Source organism: Elgaria multicarinata, chromosome 1 (assembly GCF_023053635.1).
Source record: "Elgaria multicarinata webbii isolate HBS135686 ecotype San Diego chromosome 1, rElgMul1.1.pri, whole genome shotgun sequence".
NCBI classification, from domain to species: Eukaryota; Metazoa; Chordata; class Lepidosauria; order Squamata; family Anguidae; genus Elgaria; species Elgaria multicarinata.
In genome coordinates this window covers 16719667-16747221 of record NC_086171.1, presented here as the reverse complement: position 1 = coordinate 16747221, position 27555 = coordinate 16719667, and the positions used below count along the sequence as shown (strand labels likewise).

At 42.0% G+C, this 27555-nt stretch overlaps 1 protein-coding gene across 1 annotated transcript in view; it reads right to left on the bottom strand.

Moving 5' to 3' along the window:
* LOC134413411 (histone deacetylase 5-like) overlaps nucleotides 1-27555 on the bottom strand; it is a 168745-nt gene that overhangs the window by 41471 nt on the left and 99719 nt on the right. The window contains exon 10 of the mRNA XM_063147590.1: nucleotides 22071-22189. Coding sequence (XP_063003660.1) covers nucleotides 22071-22189 — 119 coding nt within the window. The remainder of the gene's footprint in view (nucleotides 1-22070; nucleotides 22190-27555) is intronic.

The window sequence follows — 27555 nt, the reverse complement described above, 5'->3', positions numbered from 1 at the left end:
ATCTCTGGTAGTTAGTCACTTTCCTTTTGGCTTCATGCCTCCCAGATCCACCTGACACATGGCATAATCAGCCAGAAATGCGCTGCCTGTCATTTTTTATTGCAGAGGTAATGGATGAAATTCAGCAAAACAGAGGAAACTGTGTTGAAATTTAGTTTTGGCCCCTCAAAGCCTCCTGATTAATTGTAATTTCCAAATAAAACATCTTGAGCAACATTCTGTTATGTTCTATTACAAAGACGTGTCAAGTGAAACTTGAAGTTCTTGCCAACACTATATAGTCCATTGGAGCCTAGCCAGAGGTACTGAGAAGCAGTTTTGATGCCTGAATTTCCAGTTACCGGTCCCCTCAAGGCACCTAAAACTATGGTTGAAATGCAGATGATTTAGCTGGTTCTACCACTTCAAACTTCCCAAGAATCCTAAGTGTGGTAGAGTCCTGCTATCAATCAGCATAGGCTTCAGAAGACCACAGGCAGATCCCCAAGTGGCCAAGTGTTTAGGAAACACGAACGATTTAGAAGTTGCTGAAATTGTCAAAAGGTTTCTGAGTAATAATTCCTAATTCAGAACATTTTCCCATTAAGAGATGAATTATTGGAACCAACCTAAGAATGGGGTTTCTTAAAAGAAGAAATCAACATGTGTCCTTCTAAGAGACAACAAGGAAGTAATGCTCTTCTGGCATCTCCCAGCTGGTTTTTAGCAATAAAAGGGCAAATAAAAAAGTATATGTTTTGTTCAGACTTAAAGCTTCTTTTGTGGCTGCTGATCACTGATACTTCCAAGTCATTTGGAGTGAGGGTTATTAAGACAAGCCAATGATACGTACTTGGAGGGCAAGGAGAGTGAACACATACTTCCAAAACAAGGCTTAAATTTATACCTCTAGAATTTCATTTCAATACTTCTCTTAACTCCACAAAATAACATTACAGCAAAAGAAGACAAATTATATTTGAGTTCATAGAGTGCTTTTGGAATGTTTTTCATCATTTCACATACATTATTTCAGCCATTCTTACAACTGCCTAGTAAGGTAGGCCAGTATTTATCATTCCCATGTTATAAATTGGAGATTGAGGAGAAGAAACGTGAAGAGAAGATGTCTGGCCTAAAACCACCTAGTAAGTTTGATGTAGGGTGACCAACTGTCAGGATTTTCCCGGATTTGTCCTGGTTTTTGTTCTTTCCATGGTGTCAGGGGGGATTTTCTATAATTTTCAATAATGTCCTGGAATGACACACCTTCCCCTTTAAGGCTGCCATTAGCATGGCAGGAGGGAGTGACATGCTTTCTTGAGGCACATCATTCCCCCACCCCGAGCTCCAATTGAGGTCTTAAAGGGGAAAGTGGGTCATTCGTGGACATTATAGAAAAGGCCCCAATTGGAGTGGATGGTGGTGGTGCAGAATGAAATCCTTTCCCCTCCTCCACTCCAATCGGGTTCTTTAAGGTGGCGGGGGAATAACGTACTTTCTGCAGGACTCAGAAAGCTGCTTCCCCCCCACACACACACACTAGGTGTCCTCTTTTTTGGTTTCCCAAATATGGTCACCCTAGTTTGATGCATCCTGGGCCCTCAGACCATGCCATGAAACCTATAAATCTCTAGAAAACTCTATGCATGCCAAGAACTTGGGAGTTGCTCAGAATACCTGTCTTTCCAGGAAATGGACAAGTAAATGAATTTCCAATGGTACATTTTTACATACACAAGAGACTTTGAGAACAAACAATCTTATTTGACAGAGCATATTTGGCTGCAAGGTTTTAGTTTCTAATAGAATGTGAAGAGAATTAAGCTGTCTACTCAGCCGGGAGCATTAACTAACTACATATAAAAATGTTGATAGTAGCGTTATCACTCCATGTGGGTAAAACAAATCTTCCTGTATTAATACTGGATGTCTAAATATAGTTTCACTCTATGAGTAAGACACAAATGATCCAACATTCCACATCCAAACTTCAAAATGTGTTTGGATTCAAACATCACAAATGAATCCTTCCCTTATCCTGATATAGTTCCTAAGTGAATACGTGTGGGTGGATATTGGCGATCGAAAGAAGAGTGCTTATAGGAATTGCTCAGGGTGTGTCAGCAAAAGAATAAACTATCTCTGATGTGTCAGTGAATGAGTAAGGAAATGAATGTAACACTGTATACGCTTGAGCCAAAGGGATATTGTGAGTGTGTGAAATAAAATACTTGATATATCCAATACCTTGGCCCTAAACACGTTGGACACCATCCAGAAAAGGGCACAATGAATGCATATGGGATTTCTTTCCAGACTGCAATCAGCAGCAGCACACATACACACACGCCAAAGCAGCAAATTGCATTTTCTCTTAAAACAGTACAAAGAAGTGGGAAATGCAGATTTTTGAAGTGACTTCTGCCTCTATTTGTGCTTCAGATCTAGTGAACAGAGGGAACCTCACACATCTCTGCCATGTGGAGGTACTTGATCTATAGCTGGGGTTTTCAATGTGGTGCCTCTTGGCACCTGGCAAACTGATTGCGCTCTCTGATATTTCCCCCTAGATATAAAGTTGTTGTTGTTGTTCTTTTAACTGGAGGTTGGAATACTGCAAAAGGAAGTGCTGACCTCCTGCACCATCTGTATTTTTACGATGCGCGTGGGGTCCACATGGGCCCCAGAGGCATTCTTAGAAAAAAGAAATGTTGGGTGGCTGTGGCTCAACAGCACAGCCGCCCAGGAAAACAAAAAGCCAGCTAGGCATGGTAGGAAGTGCTTTGGAGGTGTGTGTGGGGGGAGAGAGAGAGAGAACAAAGAATAGTGCTTTGCCTGTGCCTTCTATGTGTGCCTGGGTTTTGTCTGGGTCTCACCAGTTTACTTTCTGGGAAATGGGTGTTTTGTGACTGGCCACACACCCCAGCAGCCATTTTTGTGATAGCTTTCATGATGTTCTGAAAATTCCAAATGTGAGCACTGACCAAAAAAACTTCAGAGCCCTGATCTATAGTATAGGTTCTATCCCAAAATATAGAGCCCATGCATCTCACTATATGGGAGGCTCATATCTCTATTTCCCCCTGCTATTCCATTATGTCCGTAGCTGTGGTTGGCAGTGTTTGTAAAGCAGTTCAGTCATTCTCTTGATGCCCATTAATACATTTATACTAGGTTCATGCTCTAGAGCATGGGATCATAAATATTAATGGCCACACTATGGTTTTTCATTAGTGTCTGCACTGAAGTGCATAAGACAGTTCTTGCTCATGCCAGCGTTCCAGGTACACTTTTCCATCTCCATGGTGGAGCCATTAGGTCAAGGAAAATGTATTTGGGATCAAGGTGCAAGTGCACATGTCAAATGCATATGCAAGCCATGGGTGCACATGTCAAATGCATGCATAGGGTTGTAATAATGACAAGAAACTAAGCTTGTATAAGGATCATGAAGGACTTGGTATGAAATCATACATTCCTATTTTCTTGTACTGTATTTTTGAACATGAACTTTCCCCAATCTGGTGCCTACAACTCCCATCATCCCCAGCCAGCATAGCCAATTACCATGTTTTCTGGTAATGGTGGTAGTTGTACTCCAACACACCTGGAGGGCAGGAGGTTGGGGAAGGCAGACCTAGGCTGTCATCTGGAATAGAAATAAGTGGAAAGAGGTTATGGAATCCTGTTACAAAGTTGGCTTGAGCTCTCATAGAATCTTTAGTAGGCGGGTGCCAATTGCTTTCTGGTGCATCACATCTTTATAAAGCAATGCTATGCAACTGACAGCTAACATGGGCCACTGTTTAGCTATGCGGTCTATGGCCCAGAAATAAATCCTCGGGGTGAAAGTTCAGCGGTAACTGCAGGGAACTCTACCGAATTGTACTTCATGAAGTCTAGAAACTGGAAACCCTTTCATGCTGTTGAAGGATATTGGGAATATTGGAAAACAGTCTAAGGAAAACAAGATTCCAGCCAGCATTGAAAAGAACAAACTTCACTCCACATCCAGATCATTCCACTGTACTCCATCAAGTAGGATTGCATTGCTTCCTGTCCCCCAATGTTTTGTTTGGGTAATCTGGGCTGCCACCCAGGAAATGTTACCCTCTGCCCCATCCACCCAAACACTTCTAGACAAATATTCTCTATGATTCTGAAGATACTACATGTAGGCTCTGTTAGCATTTAAGGCACAGGAATCAACTCAAATGAAGACAGACCTGCATAAACAAGGGGCTGGATAAGTAATGAGCCAGTGCATAACCAATCCCAGTGCTTCAATAGGATGTGAATTATCACAGCACTTAAGAGGTGGGGGACTGTGGTCAAGATGAGATTGGGCAATAGTCACTCTGTCGGTCCTGCCAAATGAAAGAGACAGTAGCTGTTTTATCTTGATTTGCCATACCCTGGATCTGATGTTTACTTTCAAGCCCATATATGAAATTTATTTATTTATTTATTTATTTATTTATTTATTTATTTATTACATTTCTATACCGCCCAATAGCCGGAGCTCTCTGGCTGGTTCACAAAATTTTACTGGAATCTCCTGCTAAAGAAGAGCCGCTTCACATCTGAAATATACAATTAATCTACTTATTTTACGGAGACGCCCTCCTGCTTGATTTTATGAGGCCAAGCTAGTTCCATCCGTACCTCAACTCTGGAACCAGAGAGGTGGCCAAACAAACAAACAAACAAAACTGTGGGTGGGTGGGTGGGTGGGTGTTTGTGTGTGAGAGCGAGAGAGCACATACGCTAGCTGCACTTGTGTTGACTCTACTAAGAGATAGGCTCGTGCTATTAGAGTTTTCAAGCTGTTAGCAAGGAAGTTAAGCAAAAGGGAGACAAGGGTCCTTCCTGCTCCTGAGATTTGACATTCACTTTCTTCCTCCAGCTCACTTATGAGCCAAGGACCCGATGGCCTTAACAGCAGCAATCACTTGCTAAGAGGGTAGGAATGGGAGAAGGAAAAAGGTGAAACCTAGGCCTTAGCTAGACCTACAGTAAAGTCTGGGGGAGAGGAGGGGAGACCTTGACAAGAAGAGAGGTGTTGCGCCTGCCATTTTCTTTTATTTTCTTAAAGGGCTGGCAGTGCACGAGGGGAAAGGTAAAGTTTTTTAAAAAAAAATGATTTCCCCACTCCCCCCACCCTAGCCCCATTGGGCGCAGCGTTCCTGAGGAGTGCTGCACCCCATGTGCGGCTCCCAGCTCCACGTGAGTAATCGCGCGGAGCCGGCTCAAGCCGTGGCAATGGGCCACACCTTCCACAGTCCCGGGCTCAGCCCAGGACCATGGTAAAAGCAGGCCCAAAGTGTAGGGCTCTATCCCAAGGCCAGGGAGGAATGATCCCTCCCTGATCCCGGGATCCCCTGTGTGTCATCTGGACACACAGGGACGATCCCGGGGTTTGCCCCCGGATAAAGGCTGCTCTAGCTAAGGCCCCAGTGTCTATCCTTGGCCAGCATATAATCATTTCAGTGCCAAGTCAAAACATGGCTTTTAAACAAAGCCTTTGACAGCTAACTTCTGCGCATACTTTTCATTGTTTTCATTGTTTCGACTGCTGTTTAAATTCTATACTGGTTTTAACTTGATTAATGGTTTGATTTGTTCTTAGCTATCTGTATGTCGCCCCTGAAATTCTAGTGATATAGGGTGGGACACAAATGTTTTAATAAAATAAATAAAATAAGTCAAGGTACGGTTGTCCACCGCTTCATCTGGCTTTTGCAAACATGGGTTGAAACCACAATCTAGTGCATCCTTCCACAACCTGATGTCCTGCAGCTATTTTGAACTTTAGCTCCCATCAGCCAAAGCTAGCATGGCCAAAGGTCAAGAATGCTGGGAGTTGTTGCCCCAAACATCTGGAGGGGGGCAGATTGGGTAAAGGTGGTCTAAAATGTATACTCTGATTGGATTATAAAAGGAGCATGGCATAGGCCTAACCATCCATAGGTGAACAAACATGTATTTCCCCAGGTGCTGCATGCATACAAATGACACCTGCTGAAATTCTCCTTTCAATACAACTGTGAGGGCTTCCACACACAGTCTTCGGGGTGCCCCAAAAGCGCTTCAGGGCACCCCGAAACTCCTAGTGTAGCTACCTGGTCAGAAGAGACGGAAGAAGAGGCGGCGGGTGGCGGCGGGTGGCGGCAAAAAAGTTCCCAGGGCTCGGCGGCTTCCTTGCCGCAGAGCCCAACTCCCCACCAGCCTCCTGCTGCCGGCGAAAGAGCCACCCGGGTTGGAGAGCTCGGCAGAAGAAGGTGGGCTCTTCCGCCGAGCTCTCCAACCCGGGTGGCTCTTTCGCCAGCAGCAGGAGGCCGGCGGGGAGTTGGGCTCGGCGGCAAGGAAACCGCCGAGCCGTGGGAACTTTTCGCCACCGCCACCTCTTCATCTGTCTCTTCTGACCAGGTAGCTACACTAGGAGTTTCGGGGTGCCCTGAAGCGCTTTCGGGGGGCCCCGAAGACTGTGTGTGGAAGCCCCCTGTTAAAGTCACAGAAGCTCCATTCTCCTTTTCATATAGTCACCCTATATCAGATAGGGAAAGGACCAAAGTGCAGCTTGATGCCATCCTTCGGGCAAGGCGGGGAAACACTTCAATTATTGCTTTTAATATAACCATTGCAGGGTTGGGTCATTTTCTTTTTCACTCGTATTTTCTCATCAAGCCTCCTTGTGGCATCCTTTTGAATACAAATGTTTCATTTTATTCCATAAATGCCTGAGAAGGATCAGGTGTTCAAACTTATTAGGGTAACTCCCCATTTTATTATTGTATTTCTTGGAAAGGGGGGAAATGTCTTTTCTCATTGCACCAGCTTGGTCAAGTTTGTAAAGTAAAGATCAAACAAATAAAGGAATGTAGAAGCAAAGAACAACCAACCAACTAACCTTCATGTCTTTAAAGGAACAGATTTCATAAGAAGCAATTTTGGGGAAAATAGGAGAGCTAAAACAGCACATTTATTTAGTTTTAATTTTTGTGCTGTCATACTTTAGCACTGCAGCCCTGATTTGGAACACATGCCATTTCCCTTTGATGTCTTGACTGGTTTTTTTAAACAATGGCCAGAAAGATAGAAAGGAATTAAACTGCAACCCAAATCATAAAACTGGGCTTTTGTGCTCTTAATTTACATATGGCTATTTTGGTTTTGGGAAGGCATTTTTTAGTTCCCCAGAGCCTCTGGGAGAAAAAACCAACCCTTTCTGCAATACATTATTTCTCAGGGGGCGAGGGGGCTTTTATTGAAGGTCAGGTTTTTCTCATTCAGAGTTCAGAATTGGATCCTCCATCTTTTCCTCCACTTTCTCCCCCAAGTCTTGCTGCCTTTGTCATTCTAACTCCTGTTTCTCTGTTGGGATATGCAAGGAGTGGTGGTTGGGGCAATGGGGGGGGGATGTAGAGAGTCCCTTCGCTTTATCCATTTTCATGATTAAAACTTTCATTGGTTTTGTTGTTCACTCTTTCTGAAATGAAGGCACACCTGGGGGGTGTCTTCACGTTGTCTTTGCCCTAGGGTTGCTCCGAAGCCACGCTGTGTCATTCCTATGACGCAGCTGCAGATTTGAAGTCACCTTGGAGCAAAGAGGCAAAGATGCCTGCCTTACCCTAACTTTTCCAACCACAGCCAGGTCAGCCTGACTCTTCTGCTGGTCTGTCCTCGCTCAGAGACACTCCGGGGGTGTTCCCAGGTGGAAGGTGATCTCCTATTGGTTGCTGAAAGCCATGGGAGGGGGAGGGCCAAGAGAGCCCAGTGGCCACCAGAAAGCCCGCTCTGCTTTCCCTAAGGAGAACTTGCCACCACCACACATCAGTGATAGAATGGGATTTGGTGTTAGAGCGATGCCAATCCGTCACTGTGAAGAGAGCACCATGTTTACCTGTGGTTTGGGCAATACTGAGAAAGCTTCTTATGGAAGGAACAAACAGGCATCCCAAATGCAGCTACTGCCGATACCCTTGGATCAGAGATGGATGTAAGCTGCTGCATCTAAACCAACCTACCATGTATCAATGCTCAGTAAACAATGCCTAGCCAATCCATGGGGAATTAAACCCATTGCTATTTCTCTCCAATGGCAGGAGGTACCACTGGTAGAGAGCCTCTTCTGTTTGGCTTGAAGTATATAAACAACTGGGACTTGTGACAAAATGCTGCAGTGCATCTTTACGTCCTAGCGTGAGCATTCCTGTTCAGAGTGCCAGCCCACCAGCCCATGCCTTTACCCAAGATCCCATAAGCTAGCATTGAGGTTTCCAATGTGGTACCTGCCAGGTTCCCTGCTCCTCCTGATTTTATTTCATTTCCGAAGATATTTATTTATTTATTTATAAACAAAAACTGGGAGGCTGGTATGTTGCAAAGTGAGTGCTGTCTCTAACGCCATCTTTATTTGGATTCAAAAGAGTGGTTTTGTGTTTTGGAGCTCTCACTCCACCTCTGTCTTGTAATTAGTTTCTTGGGCAAGTTACTTTTCTTTTAGCCTCACGGGTTTACCATCTGGGGAATTTGTGTTTTGTGACCAGCTATTCCCACTACAACAGTCATTTTATGGATGGGCAAACCCCTAACAGCCATGTTGTGAGAAAGCCCATAAGACCCACAAAATTCAAAATGTGCCCACCAAACCAAAAATGTTGGGGACCCCCCCACTCAAACAAGATATTCCTCTCTGCCCTCTTCGTAGTTTGCTTTTTTTTCCCTTTTCCAACTCAACATTTCATGGCTCAATCCTCACTGACCTTTTTTGGGGGGTGTTGTTGTTAGGGGGCAGTTGCCTCATTGCAGAATAGAGAACATTTTTTATTATTATTATTATTGCAAATCTCAGGGTCCCCTTGACCAGGCTAATATCACCCTCATTTCTCAGGGGCTCTGTTTGACTCTATTTTTGATTGTAACTCACTCACCTCTACTAGAAGGTATATAAAACCAGCAATGGGGTAACTTGTTTGAGCATTATTTTTCTGACATGCAATTAATCTCTGACACATGAAAATCCAAAGTAGCCTTGGGATGAAGCATGAGCAAGGGTATATTGTATTTCGTATTTGTCTTTTTAGACAAATATTTGTCTTTTTTGTCGTATTTGTCTTTTTATCTCTCCTCTCTCATCTCACACTATTGCCCCGCTCGTGCTCTTCGCTCCTCTGATGCCATGTTTCTCGCCTGCCCAAGGGTCTCTCTACTTCCCTTGCTCGGCTTCGTCCATTTTCTTCTGCTGCCCCTTATGCCTGGAACGCTCTTCCAGAACATTTGAGAACTACAAGTTCAACCGCAGCTTTTAAAGCTCAGCTAAAAACTTTTCTTTTTCCTAAAGCTTTTAAAACTTGATTTTGTTCTGACTTTATACTGTTAGTTTTACCCTACCCAGTGCCTGTTTACCCTACCATGTGCCTGTTTGCATTCTCTTCCTCTCCTTATTGTTTTATTATGATTTTATTAGAATGTAAGCCTATGTGGCAGGGTCTTGCTATTTACTGTTTTACTCTGTACAGCACCATGTACATTGATGGTGCTATATAAATAAACAATAATAATAATAATAGATTGTTGGTTGTTTTTTATGCTCTTCATGGTTTTAATTTTTGTGAACTGCCCAGAGAGCTTCAGCTATTGGGCAGTATAAAAATGTAATAAATAAATAATTAAATAAATAATAGCACAACAACTGATGCTTCTTTAAATAGAACAACCCTGCAAGAAAGCCAGTTCTGATCCTGTAGTATTGGCATGGTGCCTGCTGACATCAGGAAAAACTTCCTGTTATAGCAGTATGGCAATGGAAACAATTGCCTAGGGAGGTTGTGGGCTCTCCCACCCTAGAGGCCTTCAAGAGGCAGCTGGACAACCATCTGTCAGGTATGCGTTAAGGTAGATTCCTGCAATGAGCAGGGGGTTGGACTCTTTGGCCTTATAGGCCCCTTCCAACTCTACTATTCTATGATTCTATGACTGCAGGACAGGCAAGGGCAAAACAGATCGCAAGCATAGATGATTTGCAATTTCCTAAAGAAAAACACACACTCACACCATACTTTAATACATTAAACAGAGGCTTTTTTTTATGAAAGCCAAATCAGGGGGCTGAAGATATAAAGCCATTTTTTTAAAATGTATATCTCACTTAGATCTTGAATTAAGAATCCAAGCTGGCACACTGACGTTTTTGTGCTTACGTTTCACATTAGTTTGTTCCAAGGCCATGCTTGAAAGTCCCTATTTATAGTACTTCATTTCCTGATTTATAGTCCAAAATATTGTTAGAAATGCACAAAAAGCCAAGATCTTTCGCCGCAAGGGGAACATTTCTTTTCCTCTCCCTCTCAACCCAGAAAGAACAACAAAACCTGCCCTAGTTGGCTTTCCACAGCCACACTTTTCTGCTTTGCTCCTTTGATCTGAAGAGAGACATTGGTGTTATCTTCCAGCCACTGGCATCGTTAGAACTGTGCAAAGGAATGGGCTCATCGTGCCACCATCACTGTCTGTACAGCAGAATTTAACTTTAGATGGGGACTCAAAGCTCACAGTTCTAGTCAATGGACATGAGTGCCAATCTATGCGTTATGCTTGTCATGAGGGTGTCATTGCACACAATTTCCCTCCACCGAATGTTTTTCCCCCAAGTCAGCACATTAAGAAGTATTAAACATGTTGTAAACCGCCCAGAGAACTTCGGCTATGCGGTGGTTTATAAATGTAATAAATAAAATAAATAAACATGTACATTGCATGGCAACTAGGGGGCTTCAGCTAATGGGCAATATGGCAATGTAATAAATAAGTGAATAAACCTAAGAGTAGTATCCAATTGTGCCCCAGTGAAGTTGCACTAGCATAAACAAAAGCTTATGCACAATACGTAACGCTTGCTAGGGCAACGGGAGAAAGTGGCAATTTGCAGCTGGCAAAAGGAGGTACTACAGCAGTTGGCCAGGTGAGCCTCTAAGCTCTGTGGCACACCGTTAAAAAAAAAACACCTTACATTTTGAGTAGCAGTTATCTGAATCAATCAGGTGCTGCCTTTGGGGGGACTTAACCAATGAGGGTATAGCAGTAGCAAAGGGACAGTCTTTACACCGATGCCCTCATGAAGCCCTGCCATCTTTAGGGGGTAATTTGGACGCCCTCTCAGATCTTGGAGCCCCGGACCTCGGATCCAGCCCTGGTGGTGCCACTGACGAAGAGTCAATGATTTACATGCACAGGTACCAGAAGCAAGAACTGGATCTGGTAAATGGGGACATTGGACTTATAGTCGGGATGCCCAAAGATTTTGTTCAGCCCATATTCAGACTGATACGTGGATCAGAACAGTTATCCTTTATTTTTTTGCATGTCTCCAAATTTTGCAATACAGTTCTCAGCTCAAACAATGTACAAAAATGCATTTATAATTGTTTGTTTTAGTGTAATATGCATACAAATTGCACATTTTATAGTAAAATGCATATTTTGTGAAAAAAAATATTGAAAATAATGTGATTTTTCATGCTTTTTTTAAAATCACAGATTGATTTTTTTTAAAAAAAATCATATGCAAAACTGGCATGGACAGGAAATAGATTGATCCACCCATTCCCTAATATAATCCATCCATTCCAGTCCATGTCACTGTGCCTCAGCTTAACCTACTCCATAGAGTACTTGTAAGGCTAAAAGGAATGCAGAATATAATTATGACAGATGTTTAATAAATGAATAAGGTTACCTACAACATTGAGTTAGACGATGTCTTTTGCCCATGAAAATCAACATTGGATTGTGGCCTAAACCTGGCTAATCCTTCTGCTGTTGAAGTATTTATGACCTGCTTGAGACAGGCGATAAACGTCTTCATGCAGCGTGCCCCAACTGTCTCCACAGAGGCATTTGTGTGGAGAGTGTAAGATGTGACCCTGGCTGTGGCCATGGATACAGCCATATCGAGCTAGAAACAATTCCCAGTGTGAAACCGTACTGGTGAGATAAGGTGCAACTTGTGTGTAGGAATGGCTCAAACCACTCTTTATGTTCTTGGCATGAATTCATTCCCAGAAACATTTGGAGTATACCGTTTAGATTGGTTTTCTGCATATCTACAGAATGTTTGTGTGTGATGAATTTCATGGTCAGTTTCTTTAGCAAGCCTTCATTTTTTGAGAGGCTGGGATGTGTGGGAAGATTATACTAAGCTAATTAATTAGAAATAAAATGAGCTGAACATGTAATACTAGAAGGCTACCTGAGTTTTCTGAGCATCCACTAGCATTTAATTTGAAGGGTGCTCTAAAGTGCAGACAATCACAAGAAATATTATATGGGCATAGTAGTAGTCATAAGCCAATGGGGCAGTTTAACCAAAATCCTTAATCTCTCGAGTAAATAGTGAATAGTCATGCCAATAGTTCTGTTTGAGCTATTGTAACTACTGAGGCTTTGATAGGGTTGGTGGCCACATATTAAAATATCTGGAGGTTTAGGGATGAAAAGCTTTCTCCCTCAGGCGAGAAATAAATTTCAATAGTAGTGCATTATTTTTCTTGTACATCATTCTTTATTGACTTCGTGTCGTTCATTAGTGAAGACTAAAGGTCTAATCCTAGGCTTATTTAGACAGAAAAAGTCCTACAACTCCCAGTATTCCCCACCCAGCTGAGTGGGGAATGCTGGGAGTTGTAGGACATAGTCTGTCTAAATGTACATAGAATTGTGCCCTTAAGAGAGCAATAAGTGTCGGTGGGGGGGGAGAGTGAAGTGTGGATCACCCACCACTTCCAAAGTGGGAAGTACAGGTAGCTTTTTTAGCCCAGTGGAACTTTTATTAAAGTCTCCACCACTAAAACCAATTGGGAGAATTATCCAGTGTGTATCCAAAGCCACCTCTGCCCTTATTCCCTAATTTTGGGCCCAATGCAAGCAGGAACATCACTACCAGTAGATTAACCAAACCCTTATCTCTTGATTAAATACTAACTAGTCATGCCAAAAGTTTTACTTAAATGATAATAACTTCTGCAGATTTAAAAGGCTTGGTGGTCACAGAGGCATTAGCTAGACCTACCTGAAAGTCTGGGGGAGAGGAGGGGAGACCTCGCGTTGCGATTAACACGAGATCTTGCCCTCATTTACATGTAAGGTGTGACAACCTCAGGAAGAGAGGCATCGCACCCGCCATTTTTTAATGTTCTTAAAGGGAGAGGAGTGCATGAATGGTCATGCGCAAAGGTAAGTGGTTTTTTTTTTTTAAAAAAAATCATTTCATTTCCCCGCTCCCCCACCCTAACCCATACACAGCTCCTGGTTCTGCACAAGTAATTGCGCAGAGCTGGGTAAACCCACGGAAACAGGCCACATGCTCTGCGGTCTCAGGAAAAAGCGGGCCCAAAGTGTAGGGCTGTATGCTGGGACAAGGGAGGGATGATTCCTCCCTGATCCTGGGATCCCCTGTGTGTCATCTGGACGCACAGGGATGATCCCAGGGTTCACCCTGGGATATAGCCTGGTCTAGCTAAGGCCTGAGTCTGCGGAGCACTCTGCAGGTGTAACTTGGGACTCTGGAATGGATATAGCCCACCAACGGAGGAGTGCTTCTTCACAAGCAGAGTAGCTTGTCTGCATTGGCACCCCAAGCCAACAGATCTGGGCATTTGGATTGCTCTGCCTGCCACAGAGTAAAATTCCCATCCAATTTTTATCCTTGTCAAAGCATGCTCATTACCTATAATGCGCAATATTTTGCAAAAGATTTCCAAAACTGCTGTTGCAATTAAAAAAAGATGCCATCACTGAAATTCCCCTGATTTTCTTTCAACTAACCCCATACTCTACTTCGTAATAGTTTCAGGAAACTATCAATACATTTCATTTTTTTAAAAAAAATAAACCTGGGCAATCACTTGAGAAAAAGAGAAGATATCACCATAGGCTAACGTCAGATCTTGAATGCCGGCAGTACCTCAAACTGAGGAGTACACCTCAGGAGGAGAATGTAGGAAAGATGAACTTACGGACCATGAAACAGATGGTCTCTAATCACCTCATGTACTTAAACACACCACAGCAGACTTTAGAGACGCCTAGGTTGTCTAGGGTCTCTGTCAGATTAAGGGTTATTGCCTCTTAGGTCTTCCTTGTGCTTAGCTTTTGAAATCCATGGCCAAGGGGCCAGTGTGAAAATATTGCCACTGATAAGAGGCATTTGTTTTGTGAAGTATTTGAGGTAATGATGTCAAGGAACCCTTAACAGTTCAGCAGGGAACCATGAGCTCTAGCTAATATCTGCCAACTCCCTGCTGGTTTCAGGACTACCCACCATAAATAAATATTATTACTAGCTATTTATTTGAAGAGCACACATAAAGATCTATGGAAGGAGCCACAGTAGCAAGGATGTGAAGCTCTTAGAAATGAGCTCCTTATCAAATTAGGGGTTTCTCAGTGCCATTTTCTTAAAAGAAAGAAAAAATGTAAGGAAGGAAGGAAAAAGAGGGACGGAGGGAGGGAGAGAAAGCAAGAAAGAAAAAAGGAAGAGAGAGAGAGAGAGAGAGAGAGAGAGAGAGAGAGAGAGAGAGAGAGAGAGAGAGAGAGAGAGAGAATGATTAATCCTGGTTGTGATTTTATCCTGGTCATGCTTTTATGTTGTATTGTATATCATGTTTTTATACTGTTCGTTTTATACTTTTAATGATTTTAATTTTTGTGAACCGCCTAGGGAGCTTTGGCTATTGGGCGGTATAAAAATGCAAGAGAGAGAGAGAACAATAGAAAGAAAGAAGTGAAGAGAAGAGAAAAAAGGAAAGAAAGGGACAGAGAGAGGGGGGGGTTTGTTTAGACTTACAATAGCTTTCCTTTCTCCAAATCTCCTCTTGCACATACAGTAGGGAAATGGTACGTAAGTTACCCTGTGAAAATTGCTGCCTTTCCTTTTCTTCTGACTTTGCTCAACACACACCATTGGAAGCACAGCAGCTTGTCACAGCTTGAAATGTAGCTGCTGAGCAAACAAACAAATGCAATCTGCATCCACACACACACACACACCCCACCGCCACCTAAGGTGCTATGCAAGATAATATTTGTCCCTTGTTCAAGCCCTGCCTTTCTCTCTTTTTTGTCACCCCCAAAAATAAGCCTTCTGGATTCACAGCGATGTTGGTTTGATATATTTGACAGACTTTTCCTAATCTGTGATAGGTTCTTGTCTCATTCCATCTCCCTCTGTGTGTTGGCGGGGGGGGGGGCTGAATACAAAGCAATGATCTGCAGTGATTCCCATGAGAAGTAAAAACTACAAATAAATACACACATTCATATTGTCAAGTCATCATTACTATTTTCTATGAGTTTTTTTTTAAACTTAGTGCATCACCCAAATATAAAAATAGATATCTTCAGCTTTACAAATATAAAAACCACCCTGTTGCTCTTTATTATTGTTCTTTGCTTCCCAAGGGTGTTCCTGTGTCTTCCAATTAGGGCTTGGGACAGAACCAACTAACTGCTGGGTTTTATATTTTCATCTATGTTTTGTTTCCTTGTCCCAATACCCATGGATTCATTTTAGAATCTGTCTTACACCATGAGCCTCATCAGCCGGGGGCGGGGGGATTGTGTTTCCCTACCGTCGCTTTGCCTCCTGCTTCTGTCCCACAATAGGGACAGCAGCTTCCTCTTTCTTCACATGGGGAAGAAAGAGAAAGCAAGCAACAGCCACATGGCCCTTTCAGTGGGTGTCTTTATTGCGCTGCTTCTCCTGCAAACAGCAGGAAATGGCTGCAAGTTTTGCTATAGCCAAAAAGATCGGATTTTCTCTGATTATTTTATGATGGAAAAAAGATCAGGAGGAGCGTGAGATGCATGGGAGGCAGATGGCAGAGTCAAAAGGACCCACGAACATATGTGAGTGGCCAGTTACGAGTGTGCTATAAAAGGCTCATCCGATGATGCTCCACGAGATGCTAACGCAGTCGCATCTGCCGACTTCTCCTACATTTCAGCTTGAGATTATTCTGAACCTGGAGAACAACTACACCACTCCCAGCTTTTTCTCCCCCTCCCCCATTTTGTTTAACATTCTGCTTGATTAAGCATTTTAAATTCTAAAGGTTGCTCACTAATGTGTGACATTTTAGTTGGTCCTAAGAAACGTAATGCCTGATTTAGGGATGTACGGATTCTGTTAAATCCCTCCTGTCTGTGTTTTGCGGACTGTCAGGCGTCTTTCATTCCGTCGTCTGCGCATGGACAGAATTGGGAGGACGGGGGGTTAGGCATGTACAAGAATAATGTTCCACTTGCACAAATGAGCATTAGTGTTAATGCACATTAGCACAAGTATCCACTTGCACTGATGCATACTTGTGAATCCTCCCCAAAAGTTTTTTTTTAAAATGAACCACAAGTTTGCAGAATCCATGTGACTCAGAAAAAGTTGGGCAGGATCTACACTACTGCTTTATAATGGAGTAGTGACAATTGCTGTGGCCCAGGACACACTCTATAGAGAGTTTTCAAAACATTTTCAAAGTGTTATTATATCGTACTTGGTGTAGATCTGGCCTTGGTCTGCAATGGAATCCAAACTCATTTGAATCTGCTTTGGATTTCTCTAATATCCCTAGCCTGACTGGAGATTCAAGATTTGTTTCTAATGGACCAGCATATTTACCTATGCTTTCCTCCCCACCACCACTCATCACACCCTCTCACTACCTGAGCCAGGCAAAAGATATCCTGAGATAATACTTTATTTCAACAAAAACTCTTTGAAAAATAGATTTATAATTTAACTTCTTTCCCCCCCCTCCTTTCTTTAAATGCATAGGGATGCAAGTCCACCATAGATGCCCATCTCTGCATATAGATGAGAATCATGTTATCATACTATACTGTACTGGCTTCTCTAATTGGGCACAGCAGATATCTAGTGTCACACTGAGTGATTTGCCTTCTTTTCTTATTAGTATTTATCATTCTGCTTTGCCCATTGGTTTCAAATATTTTCATCGAGATAACAAAGAAAAAGCAAGCACCAAGTTCTACTAAGTCAACTAAGTCCAGCCTTTTTCATGGAAGGCAGAAGCCCTTCCAAACATCCAATGTTTTGCTTGACACTTGACTGTTTACCATCTTTGAGATAATTGCCATTTAATGGCCCTGTTACTATCTTGAGTGATAAAGCGGTATCAAGAACTTTTAAGGATAACATTTTTCTTCCTGAGGGTTTTATGATAAAGCAAATACAAAGGGCACAATCCAGCCAAGGTTAAGCACTTTTTAAGTCCCATGGACTTCAATGGGAGACACTTAAGCACATGCTCAATTTCCCCAATTAAATCATTATGGAGTGAAAAAGTGGATCACTTTGGGGCTGGATCATGATGAAAATATTTTGCATGGTGGGCAAGTGTTACAGGGAAGGAGCCCTTTAATCCAAATGGAGCCAATTATTTCTCATGGATGCAATAGAGCCTAAATGTATAATGAACATACTTTTGTTTTTTTCAGATTGCATGGCTAGAATACTAGGCTCCAATGTGGAAGACTTGGATTCATTTAACCACCCATTGACAATCTTTTTGGGGGTAACATTGCTACTTCTTAGGCAGGAGCCACACTGCTGCTTTGTAGTGGTACTGAAGTGCACTGACAACTGTTGGGGGCCATGACACATCTACACCAAGCAAGATATAACACTATGAAAGTGGTATGAAAGCAGTATATGGCATGTGTCAATGGGCCCCAACAGTTGTCAGTGAACTTCAATACCACCATAAAGCAGTCGTGTGGATCCTGCCTTTTATATACCGCTTTCATACCACTTTCATAGTGGAATATCCTGCTTGGTGTAGATGAGCCCTTAGTCTACCTTACAGGATTTTTGTAAGGATAAAAGGAAAGAATCATGTATTCCATCCTGAGTTACTTGGAGGATGACCAATAAATGGATAAATAGAGTTGTTGTTGTTGTTACTACCACCATCATCTTTAGAATAACCATATCCTGTCCTCCCCTCACCTCCAGATTTCTGGTTATAATGGTGATTCATCCAACTGAACCTTAACATAGAGGATTTGCAAACAAATCCTAAGTGCAACCCTTTAATAAGTAAATAGTTTTATGACACAAGACTATCGTTTATCAGAATTTTTAGAGATGAAATTATAAAACACAAATACAGAACATCCCCACCACGTGCGCTCTAGTGTTCACGTAACAATCCCACCCTTGGAGTTCCTGCATGACAAGACTCTTCCTTGCAGTTCTATGGTGAAAAAGGCTGCTCGTGATCAATGGGATGCATAGGCATAAATTTTCCCCCCCTATCTGTTGAGGTGAATGAATAGAGGAGCTCTTTGTATATATCACAACACCTACGCCTGGCATACTGCTGGATTGATGTGATTAGTTACTAACACGCTGTTCTTTAATATTTTGCTCTTGAAATAACTGTCCTCCTACTCTCCTCCTATTATCAGTTGCCATATGAAAATATAATAAGGTTTTTAGCAATAAAAAGAAAATATTGAAAATATTGAGTGAGGGTATAATATAGCAAAAGGGAATATACAGATCTTGAGTTCCACAAAGCATTTCCATTGATATCAGCAATTGCAGTGCATGAAGATCAAAGACGGTATGTATGGTCTTAATTTGGGGCCGTGGGGAGACTCTTTTATGGGGTGTTACACTAAAATTCAATATAATATCTGAAGAAGTGCATATGATGCAGTTTATGGACTATGCTGAAATGAAAATTGTTCATTACATTTGTGTGTGTGTGTGTGTGTGTGAGAGAGAGAGAGAGAGAGAAAGAGAGAGATCTTATAATCTATCACCCCCCTCTCTCTTTCTTTAATACATAAGTGCTTAGAAATTGTCCCACTGAAATAAAGTATTTATTCAATCAAAGCAGAATTGAAGTACACTGGGCTGAATTATGAAAATGTTGAATTCTTAACACTTGGGACTATAGTCTTAAATAAGATGAAAACAGCTTGACAGTCAGTTTAATGATACTTCATTGTAGTGTATAATACAATTATTTATTTATTACATTTCTATATTGCCCAACAGCCAAACCTCTGGCTCATATCTCTAGCAAGCAAATTAATGCTATTATCACCATAGGACCATTGGATACCTTAAATGGGGCAGCCAAGAATGAGGAAGAAAAGAGGTGGATTGTTTATATAACTTAGGTTGTTTAGTTTATTCTTAATATCACATGTTGTAGCCATTCCTGAATTGCATCACTTTAGACAAATATGAAGAATCACATATTTTAATGGTCCATTATGTTAACTTGCCTGTAAAAAGCTAGCATTTCAAGGAGGGGTTGAACCTGACCTTCTCCCTGACATACAAGGCTTTGTTTGCATGTTTTTATGTGCCATGAAGAAATATTCAAACAGGTGATTGTCCTGGAGGGGTCTGAAGAGGAACTGCCCAGGAAAAGTTATCCCACTCTACTTGAATATACATTTCCCCCCCAAAATTGGAATGTAGCTCTATGCGGACATCTGTAGACATTCAACTACATGCGGTGAATGGTGAAGGGCAGGGTGCCTATTTATTATTTATTTATTGCATTTATATCCCACCTTTTTTCCTCCAAAGAACCCAAGGTGGCGTACATAATCCTCCTTCTCAGCTCCACTTTATCCTCACAACAACAACCCTGTGAGGTAGGTTGGGCTGAGAGTCTGTGACTGGCCCAAAGTCACCTAGTGAGCTTCCATGGCCGAGTGGGGACTAGAACCCAGATCTCCTGACTCCCAGTCTGACACTTTAGCCACTACACCACACTGGCTCTCACTGCCTATTTGTCTTCCTTCACAGAGGACAGATCTCTATTTGAAGGTGTCCTCTATGAGAAGGGGTGTCCAGTCCTACTCCAATTTACAGCTAAAGGACTATAAGAAGGGAAAGCAGCTGGGGCCGTCAAGTTGCCCATCACCAGTTAGTACCTGGGCAGGAGACTGATTGGGCACACAGATCATCTGGGCTAGATCTACACTACTGCTTTATAGCGGTATTGAAGTGCACTGATAATTGTTGGGGCACATGACACATTCCATAAACTGCTTTCATAGAGTTATTCCCTGCTTTGGATACCACATTTGTAATGATTTGACACAAGGCCCATTCTGCCATGCCCGGCAAAGCCTGGGCATGGGGAGGGATTTGTGGGCAGTGCAGGGAAGAGACGTGGCTATCCTGCATTGGCAGGATTTCGCGCCACTAGGGCTGGGAGGGGTTTTTGGACTTTTAAAAGTGTGTGTCGCACCCCAAGGCACTGTTACAGTGATTGGTGACTCCCGAGGGCTCCCAGTGTTGAGCCTTGTGGCCAGGCTGGGGGATAAGGACCACCTTTGAGGCCGACCTCTCTCACCCACCTTGAGCCTGAGGGCATGGGTTGGGGGTGACAAGGGAAGGTCTCCCTACCCCACATAGGGGATGGACAGCAGGGCGGCGAAACAGAGCGCCACCCGCTGGGCCTGGAAAGCTCGCCCCTTCACTTAGTAAGGCCTGACGCGGGCCAGGCTGGATGCCCGGTGGGAACCCTTTGCAGATCTTGAATAAATGTGGCCCAGTTTAATTCCAGCACTTGTGTCGTCTCTTATTTCTTGCGTCCGTCCCACAAGGTGCAGAGTTGGCCCGTCATCATTACAGTTCTTTTAAAATTATAGTCATGATCACCAAATGTAGTATGCATATATATTTGTGTCCTTGTTTGTCTTCTTTTTGGTGATGCACTTCCTCTTGGTGATGCATTAAGTGGCTACCCTGATGAGAGTAGGGAACAAACCATGCTCCAAGCTATGCACATTCAGTGTACTGGATGAGCAGAACCTATGTGCACACAACCTGTATGCATGTAGGCTTCCACACAAGAAGAGGAACCCTACAAGAAGCAAGTTTCCAGATCACACAGGCAAAGGCTGCACATGCAACATTTGTCACACAATGGGGACTTTGTGTAAAATGTTCTTAAGTTATGTAGGTTGATGGAAGGTTCTCCTGACACATTTTCAGTGTACAGAGATGAATATGGCACATACCTACTGCTATGTATGTAATGTGACAAAACAAAATCATCTTATAAGGAGCTGTAGGAATTTTTAGTAAAACTTAAGCACAATGGGTGGCTCTAATGTAGGGATGGTGGCATTAACTGCATAGTTCTAGGCTAGCTCAACCCCTAGCGGTTGAGAGCAAACAATGGGTTGGATCCAGGATCTGCCTTTTGTGAGAAGAAGGGGCCTCTCTTCATGGAAGAGATTTTGAGCATTCCTGTTCCCCGCTCCCACCGCTCACCCTATTCAGCAGGATTTCCTGAAAACTCTGTGTAGAATTTTCAGAGAGCTAGACGGGCTAAAGGAGCAGAGAATTTAAATTCTGTCAGCGCAATTGACCCAGCATAAACCTGGATCCAACCTGATATCCGTGCAATTCTCCCTGAATGCAGGCCTCAAAAACAAAACAAACAAACAAACAAAGACAAATCAAGATTTCCTTCAAACAAGAACTTTGTTATGCTACAAAAGCCAGAACGTTATGTTATATTCTCCTAATTCCATACATTTGATGGGTTGACATTGGTTGTACCAAGCTCTGGTATCCCTCTATCAGTTGGCTGCCTTTGCATAGGGTGATCATATGGAAAGGAGGCCAGAGCTCCTGTATCTTTAAGAGTTGTATCGAAAAGGGAATTTCAGCAGGAGCCATTTGTATGCATGCAGCACCTGGTGAAATTCCCTCTTCATCACAACAGTTAAAGCTACCCTCTTTTGTATCTGGTCAAGAGGGCAGGGTTCCTGCAGTTTTAAGAGTTGTGAGGAAGAGGGAATTTCACCAGGTGCTGCATGCATATGACACCTGCTGAAATTCCCTTTTCTGTACAACTGTTAAAGGTACAGGAGCCCAGTCCTCCTTTCCATAGGGTCACCCTACCTTTGGACCTTGCTGATTAAAGCAGAACAATAAATGATCAAATCAGGCAAAATTTGGCCCTGCCTATAATAGTCAGGGAGGTGGGGAGAGTGGGGAGGAAAGATTTTTAAAACTGTGTACATACATTTAGCTGTCACTTTGTACCCGCCTAGAGGAGGGTCATGGCCTTCCACAGCATCAAAGCCAGCTGAAACCAAGACAATGTCCGGCTCGAACTCAGAGGCAATTGGCATAATCACAGTCCTGGAGGCAAAGAATGGACAAGCAGTTATGAAGAAAAGTCATCCTTGAACAACTGATTAGCATGATACCCCCACCCAGAGTTTCTCTAGAACCTCCCGTTTACACTCAGTTCATTTTTTTCCCTACTTTCTAGGGATTTTTTTTTAAAAAAAACACACCCAAAAACCAGTAATTTGCAGGTACATATGAGAGGTTCTAACATTACACACACATCTGGGCCTATTTTATCCTGCTGCCTATAAAGACTGACTCTTCAAGGGAAGTGACTAATGGATTACAAAGAGAACGCTGAAGTCTCAGTGGAAACTTGGATTGCCCCAGTTAGTGTGAACTTGGTGTAAATTTGAACTATAAATTTCTTTTGGGGAAAATGTTTGCTTTTCAAACTTATCCCCTGCTCTTAGCATTTTAAAATGTTGGTCGAGCTGGGGGGTGACTCTCTTAGAAAGGAAAAAAATCCTGAATTCTTGTAATCAAAGCCAGGCCCTGTTGTCAGGATTTTTCTGAGGTCATGCCTAGCAGGAATTCGACAACCACAAGCCAGTACCAGCACCCCCTGCTGGTCTTAGGAAAAAATGTCGGGGGGGGGGTTTGCATTTCCAGGTTTCAAGGTTATTAACTCTTTCCCCTCTGGTGTTTTACATTACCCCCTTCGGTATTGTTTTGTTTTTGATGAGCATGGCAAGGATTCCGGCCCTACCATGCCCCCCAGTCTGCTTCAGGCAGTGGAATTTAGGGGGCATTTGAAGGCTTGAAATGATGTCTGAATGATGCAGCAAGGCATTTTAAAGTGTTGGCTCTAACAAGTGGGACGGGTGCCATTTGTTGTGAAGGTTCTGGAAGCAAAATGTCTGGAAAGAAATTGGAAATAGTTTGTCATTGTAAAAGTAATGGCCTTTCTAAACCAGCCATCTTTGAAGTCATGTTTGGAGGGTTTATGGCCTAAGAGACTAGTCTTTGGTGAACAATATACTTGTCATTCAGATTATGCCCCCAATGAGACTAACTAAGGAGTGCTGCCTACAAGCCTTAGAAACCAGAAGAATGGATAGGATTAGCTGGATCCCAGAATTTCCAATGGTATAAGAGATGGAGGGTGGGATCCATTCCTCCACAGCATCCTTATGAAAGCTTAATGGATTCACACATCAGAAATTTGCTTTATCAAGTGGCAACTAGAAACTCCAGTTGGAACACAGAGTTCCTCCAAAGTAGGGATGGCTGAGAATTTCACTAGGTTCGATTTTTTTATAAGAACTTACCAAACTTCACAAATTCTTTCATAGGAGGAATGGAAAGAACTTGAGCTTAAAAAATAAATGAATGTGAGAAAGCATCCATCCATGGCCTATGCCCTTAAAAGTCTGGGTTTGTTTACTCAACCGTGTTTGCAGTGCTGAATTAGGGCTGCAACCTCTTTTGTTTTCTGACAGGATCCTCATCTTTAAAAGCCACATAGCCAGCAGGTAAAAACATGGTCCTCTTCATGTTGGGAATAGCCGCACCAACTGAACCTGGCCAGTGCAGATGGTAACAATTTTGTTCAGTATGAACTTAACAAACATTGCAAATCTCTTGGTAAATGTGATTCAGAGAACTTGAGTTTTTTTTGGTGGGGGGGGATGTTGGAAACATTGATACTGACAGATTCATTCATCTGAAGGTTCCCCAAACTTTTTGGGTCAGTGAGAACATTAGGAATTTTCAGGGAGTATCATAGGAGCTCTCACAAAATGGCTGCCATGGGTCTTGCTCATTCATAAAATGGCAGCCACGATAGGTATGGCTGGTCATAAAAAAATCTATTTCCCAGAAGGCAAATTGGTGAGAGTAAAAGAAAAGTAACTTGAAAGTAGAGAACATAAGTGCAAAATAAGTGCTAAAACACAAAACGACTCTTTTGAACCCAAATAAAAATGTTGTTGGAGGGCAGCACTCTGCTTTGCAACATGCCAGTATTCTAGTTCGTAAGTTTGTAAGGAATAAAATAAGTAGAGATGAATTTGGAGAATGTTTTTTTTAAAGACGGAGGAAGAAAGTGGGTTGGAAGTATAGATAATCCACTCCTGAGGACTCAATGGGAAATTTGGAGTAAATTTAAAGGGAAACTGCTTCCGAGCAACTCTCCCTTAGCACCGATAATAATGTTAAAGAATTTCCCAGAGGATCTAAAGGGTAGATTATGTAAAATATTAAAAGAGAAAAATAAAATAAGATTAAAGGATTGGGTAAGAGATATTAAAACAAGAGAGGATATGGAAAATTTGTTAAAGGAGAAGAAGCTATCTTGGCTAGAATATGGTCAATTAGAGCAATGGAATAAAAAGTGGATTAAAGATAATAGAATGTGCAGAAAGATGATGAGGTTTGAAGAATTAGTAGTAAGTAAGGAGGAAGGGAAAGGAGGGAGTATAGTTTCAAAAGGATTAATGAGTGAAATATATAAAATATTGTTAGAGAAGGAGTTTAGAGAGAATACAGAGAAAATGGTTTGGGAATCAGATTTGAAGATACAAATAGGGCGACAGAGCTGGGAGGGACTATGGAAACAAAGAGTGTTGAGAAGTTTATCAGTAAGAATAAAGGAGAATTATTTTAAAATCCTATGGAGGTGGTACCTAACCCCGGTTAGATTGAATAAGATAAGTGATCAACATTCAGCAAATTGTTGGAGAGGTTGTGGGGAAAAAGGAACGTATTTACATATGTGGTGGCAATGCAAATATGTACAAAGATTATGGAAGATGGTGTTCTCAGAAATTGAAGAAATAGTGGGAATGAAAATAGAACAAACACCAAAAATAGCATTGCTGTCACTATTTGAAGATATAAAGTGTGGAAAAGGAACTATAGAGCTGATATCGAATTTGTTGGTTGCAGCACGACTGATGGTAGCTAGGAACTGGAAGGTCCAAGGGGAATATACTATTGAGGAATGGTACAAAGAAGTATGGGACATAGCCATTAATGATAAACTGACATGTAATATTAAGTGGAGAAAAGGCGTAACTAAAATAAATGAGTTCGAAGGAATTTGGAAACAGTTCCTAGTGTTTGTGTTTACTAAGGGAAGTGGGAAACCACCAGCAGAAGAAACGATTAGATTTTGGACTCAAGAATGATCCCGAGGTGGGGGGTGCACTTTTATGTTAAGAACGAAGATGTTGTAGTATGATAAGGTATATGTAATAGTTTTTGATATTTGTACTCAACAATCATTCAATATGTATGCAGCAGATATTTGATGTTTTTCTTTTTCTTATTGTGTTTTGTTTCAGTTATATTTTGGTAATGTTTATCTATGTTTATATAGTGTTGAAAATGAATAAAAATTTAATAATAATAATAAAAAAGGAATAAAATAAAAATCAGGAGAGACTCTGGTGGGCCCCAAAAGAATTATCTGCAGACAAATTGGTGCTCATGGTGTCTATCCCTACTCCACAAGGCCATATTTCTAGTATTGTAAGAAAAAAAGGGGGCAGATCTAGGGACTTGCAGCTCCTGTGAACACCAAGTTATAACGCTCAATGTAGCTCACCAGGGAGATGACCTCCAGCCCAGCCCACAAGAGCAAAACTGCTTTATGGAGTAGCCCTACATGTTGGAAGTTTCTTCTCGAATAACAATACTTTGCCACCTCTCTCATAATTTCGAATGGATCCTGAAAACATTGTAACTCCATCATGACTTTCATTAATTGCATGGCCTACAGTTAATTTCTTTTCGCTACAATTTAACTCTGCTGTTTTAATAGATTGTTTTGATAGATTGTACTGTAATTTTTTTCATCCTGATTTTATATTTTACAAGCTGGCTTGTGAGGTTTGGCCCTAAAAGGCTGAAGAATCATCATCATCATCAATATGTTGATGGAAGTCCCTCACCTAAAATGAATCTCTGGCATTGGTGATGTTTCTTTTTATTTCAGCTCTCTGCCTGCTCAGGGACCTTTGTGTCTCAGCCAGGGAAAGAGATGGATCTGAGTTACAGTCAGCCTTTATATTTTCAGAAATGGGGTTCAGCCATTGCTTCTTGTCCCATGCTAGCTATCATCTGACACCTACAACACCTACCAGTGATACATTTAGCCAACAATTACCATTTTGAAACTGAGTCTCTAAATTATACAGACTTCATGGCCACAAGATCAGGTCTAACTTTTGAACTTGTCTGTTTCTTGCCCCATCCCCTGCTTCTTGTATCACCTAGAGATGTATGGATTTTGTAAATTCCTTTCTTTCTGCATTTATGCAGATTGTCAGATGCCTTTTGTCCCACCATCTGCTCATTGATGGAATCTGATTTTTCCCCAATTTCTCAAATTGTGCAAATTCGTATTTGAATAAATTCGCATTTGACAAATCCCCTCAAAAATGCATAAATCTGTCCAAAATATGCATTTTTGCACTTTAGCTTATTTGCGGAAATACACATTTTCAGCTTGTGTTTTTTATTTTAATAATTTTCTACAATTAAATTTGCATAAAATTCTGGAAAGTAAAAAACAACAACAGTCTATAAATTTGAGGGATCCATGTGACTTGAGAAAGGCCAGTCTGCTGTGAAATCTGTGGGTTGGATTCATAGGCCTCAGCTAGACCTACGGGTCTAGCGTGATGGAGGGGTGATGATCTCGTGATGTTATGATCGTGAGATCTCCCCCTTTCTGTTTACATGTGGTGCACAATGTCCAGGAAGAAAGAAGACATCACGCCAATGGAAAAAGCAGGCTACAACTGTAGGGCGATATCCCGAGGAAAGGGAGGGATCATCCCTCCCTGCTCCCAGGATCCCCTGGGCGTCATGTGGATGCACAGGGACGATACCGGGGTGATCCCCAAGATATCACCCCATCTAGCTATGGCCATAAAAATCTAAACTCATTTGATTCTGTTGCGGGTTTCTCTGACATACCTAATATTGCCTAGATTGATGAAACCTGTAGAACTCAACTACTTGAACTATCTTTTATGACATTTTGTTTGGTCTGAAAGATATTGCCTAACTGTGGATTTGGATTCTTTTTCCCATTCCTGGATTTTGGATTTGATACATCACAATGTGGTTCAAACATTCCCATTTCCGTCCTTCCCAAGCCCACACAGACAGAAACTTCTTATTAAAAATGATACAGGGTTTCTGGTTTTCTATGTGTGGCAAAATTATTTGTTCCAAAGTATTTTGTATATTATGACCTGATATTACAGCCCTAGTTTCTGTTTTCTGCTAGGCTCCCCACACCCCCTCGTCTTTTAAAAATATGAGCAGGAAGATCATGGCTCATCCAGCCAGCCAAAGCATTGATTGTACGCCAGAGCCTTACAATCCTTCTGGAACAGCTTCCTCCTTTCAAAGCAAAGTAG